We start from the raw sequence: 3,944 nt of genomic DNA, 5'->3' as shown, positions 1-3,944 counted from the left end.
TTTTTTTTTTTTTTTTTTAAAGGAGGGCTGTGGAGGGCTTCTTGAGTTTTCAGTTCTGTCTTTGTCTAGGCATGCTACTCAGTCTTCTAGTGACTCAGATGTAACACTCCAACTCACTAAGGACATAAATGAAGTAATGCATTAAAAGCAATTAAAATAGTGGGTCACTGGGCACACACCATTCCCATCAGCACTCATCTCCTCTGCCCAGATTAATGATGTCATAGTTACTTAGTGAGGTCTCGGCTGTCTGCTGGACACATTCCATCTCATTTACATTTTACCTGTTTTATTTATTCACTTACTTATTTACTTTTATTCTCCTGATGTAATTCTGGTTTTGGAGGTTTTTTACTGCTTCTGTCTGCTAACCTAGGCTTAGTCCTGGAAGCTTCTAGCCTCCACACAATCTAATCTAGGCCTAGAATGTTTTCAGCCTCTGAGACTTACTGCTGAAGAAGCTCGTCCTTTAATGCCCTTTCTGAACTACAGTTTCATTCTGGACTTGGCATTTTTCTGATCATGTAGAGCAAATCAGACTTTTTTTTTAATTCTTCGTTTTCAAAATTGTCTTGGCTAGTCTTGTGCCTATTTTCTATATGAATTTTACAACTGTAAATCACCTATGTTTCATAAACCTTGTTAGGGTTTTAAAGGAATCCCATTGATTGAGTGCCTTTGAGTTTCTGTGAAAAGAGGCTCTATTTCAAATAAGCCTGACTTTGAATAACCTGGATCAATGAGCTGTGGTTCCAGCTTTTGAGCTTTTGGTAAGCTATTTAACTTTGAATTTTAGAAATGATATTTGTCTTTTCATTCTGTTTAGGAAGATGTCCTTTGGAAGAGTTAGTGACTTGGGGCAGTTCATCCGAGAGTCTGAACCTGAACCTGATGTGAAGAAATCAAAAGGTTGTATGTAGTTTTTTATTTTTCATATTAAGCTTTTGCTCACATTAGATACTAACTATAAGTGAAGGACTATTTAAGGTTTAAAGTGGTTGTAACTACCATGTTTTTACTCTTGTGTTTATAGATACACATGTATGTGAGGAATTTGTGTACCTCTTCAAAAATCTCTTCCTTTGAATAAAAAGTTATTGAACTTGACTTTGCCACTACAGAAAACATAGCAGTAGGAGAGTCCAGGTTGGCCGGTGGCTACAGCATCTTATTATAACCCTTTATTATTAGTTTATTAAATTTCCTCAGTTACTGAAAATTATTATGAAATATGTATGGAAGATAATGAGTTAAAATCCAAAGCCTTTGTCTAGCAGTCTGTAAAAGAAGAGTGACTTGGTAAAGTCTTAAGATTTAGACTAGAACCTTTTTTCTTTTATCCTTTTGTGTGTATGTGGTAGATGAACTTGTGTTCACTCACCCACACAGGCAGAGTGGAAGCCAGAGATTGATATGGGAATGTTTTCCTTAGTGACTTCTTCACCTTACTGCTTTGAAACAGGGTCTCTAACAAAACCAGAAACTTGCCTTTCAGCTCTGCTAGCTGGCTAATCCTATCTTCACCACCTTATGCCCAGCAGGAAGGTTCCCAGGGTACACTGCTACATCTGTTTATGCAGGCTCTGGGTTCTGAATACCTCGAGCACTTTGCCCACTGAGCCCCCTCCTCACCCCTCAAGTTTGTTTCCACTCAGTTCTGAACTCTGGCTGGCTGGTCAGCTCAGCTGTTCTGGATCAAACTCCTCTCCATGCCGACTGATTCAAACTCGCTTTTCTCTCAATCTCTGACTTTTTGCTCCGCTTGGCCTCAGACTAACTCTAGCAATCTGTTTTAATCTTCTGGCTCCTTCTCCTTCTCTGACTTGTTCTGTCTTCACTTGTGTCTACCTTGTTGGAACTGTTTCTGTACAGCTGTCCCCGTAAAACTGCCTTCTTTCTTCTCTGCTCCCTCTTATACCTTCCCTTTCCTCTCTCCTCAAGAGAGTTGGGTACATCTTATTCTGTCAAATCTTTCTGATTTGTCATTTGTCTTCTGTTCAATTAGACATCACTTTCAAACATGGCTGCTTCCTTCTACAAATGAACTTTCCTTCAGTGTTTAGGATTAAAAGTCTGTACTAAGGGTATGTCTGTATTCCAGCCAGGGGGTGATAAAATGTGTGCCAAGGGCTGAGCCTCACCACAACTAGAAACTGGGTTTTTCCAGTAAATAGCACAATCTCACAGTGTGATCAAATATTCTGCAACATTTTGGAAATAGAGTATGGCAGTTGGAGAGAAATAGAAAGGCATCTGGTCAGCACCTGAGCCGGGAGTGCTTGTGCTTATGAGTTAGGCGCACAGTGGAAGAGCAACAGTGAGCTTGTGAGTTAGGCGCACAGTGGAAGAGCAGCAGTGAGCTTGTGAGTTAGGCGTACAGTGGAAGAGCAGTTGATTTGCATTATAGTAGGGCAGGCAACAGGATTACATCTCTGCCAGCAATTCTATCCATTAAGATATTTATGGTTTTTTGTTTGTTTGAATTTGCATGGTGCTTATGGAAGGCAGAAGAGCGTTGAGAGTTTTGAAATTGGAATTAAAATGATTGTGAACCACCATGGGAACTGAACCCAGGTCCTCTCCAAGAGAAACAAGTTCTTGTAACCTCTGATCCAACTCTCCATCCGGTTACTTGAATTTTGAATCAAGATATATTACATGAAAGGCCGGGCGTGATGGCGCACGCCTTTAATCCCAGCACTTGGGAGGCAGAGACAGGTGAATTTCTGAGTTCAAGGCCAGCCTGGTCTACAGAGTGAGTTCTAGGACAGCCAGGGCTAAACAGAGAAACCCTGTCTCAAAAAAAAAAAAAAAAAAGATATATTACATGAAATGATGACTAGGAAATTATGCAGTTTTTATGTACACAAACTGTATATATGTGTATACTTGAGTATACACTGCCACTTCCTTTGGTTGTCAAGATGGCTCTTTAAGTCACATATGTTTTGGTGATACAGGAGAATAGAGATTGTGTTACACTCAGAAAAAAACTTCAGTCATCCTGAATACTAAGCATTATGCTAAATGCCAGGGCTATAAATAAAAGAATGTAGTCTGTCAGGTTTTCTTGACTTATTTCCTTTCTTAGGCTGTTAAACATATCAGGCTAATCCCAGAGTTCTCTACCTCCTGGATTCTCCTCTTTATGCCACTCAGCGTATTCTCCTTGTATTTCTTGTAAACTGGAAATTATACATTTGGTAGGAAATATTTGTATATGATATTATTCAAAGGCTCTCATTTGGGAAGCAGAGGCAAAGGGAGGTGGACCTCTATGAGTTTGAAACCAGTCTGGTCTACAGTAATGAGTTCCAGGCCAAAATTTGAGACTCTCCATAATATTGAAGTTATATATTAAAATACCACTTGAAAAGGTCAGTGAGAAGTTCAGTAGCAATTAAGCATGCAAAGTGGAGGGGGCATGCGATTATACATTTCAAACACACACACCCCATCTCCACTGTGAAGCAAGCATTGAGGACTGAACTAGAGCGTGCAGCATAGTTGAGGTGTCAAGTGCACATTTTACTGCTTCCATCTTCCTGGGGCAACTTACTGCACTTGAAATAAAGTCTGTCCTTCCTGTTGTAACCCATGACTGCCCTCTTCTGGCTTCTACTTTGAACCACTCCTTTTTTTCCACAAGCCAAGCTCTAAACGAGCTATCCTTTGCAGTTTTGAAGTTTCTGCCTTCATGTGGCCTTTTGGCCTTTTGGCCTTTTGTAGTTGCCCTGCTGTGGACTGTGTTCAGTGATTGGCTCTTCCTCATCTCAGTTTTCTGTCTTCAGAAAAGCTTTCCCTGGCTGCAGAAGCCATCAGTTTACTGTTGTATACTTACTCCTGTGTAACTACAGCATAAGCACTGAGAACTCAACAGTGTTGTCTTTCCTTTATTTGGCTGTATATTCCTTGTTTCTCTTTTTTTTTTTTTTTTTTTTTTT

General features: G+C 40.0%; 1 protein-coding gene across 1 annotated transcript in view; it reads left to right on the top strand.

The window, feature by feature from the left end:
- The window catches only part of Akap10 (A-kinase anchoring protein 10), a 57,124-nt gene that overhangs the window by 41,325 nt on the left and 11,855 nt on the right, over positions 1–3,944 (top strand). Inside the window, exon 12 of the mRNA XM_021211841.1 lies at positions 827–909. Coding sequence (XP_021067500.1) covers positions 827–909 — 83 coding nt within the window. The remainder of the gene's footprint in view (positions 1–826; positions 910–3,944) is intronic.

The sequence above is a fragment of the Mus pahari genome, chromosome 14, assembly GCF_900095145.1.
Source record: "Mus pahari chromosome 14, PAHARI_EIJ_v1.1, whole genome shotgun sequence".
NCBI classification, from domain to species: Eukaryota; Metazoa; Chordata; class Mammalia; order Rodentia; family Muridae; genus Mus; species Mus pahari.
The sequence above is the reverse complement of the archived record's forward strand: the minus strand, read 5'-3'. Positions and strand labels throughout refer to the sequence as shown.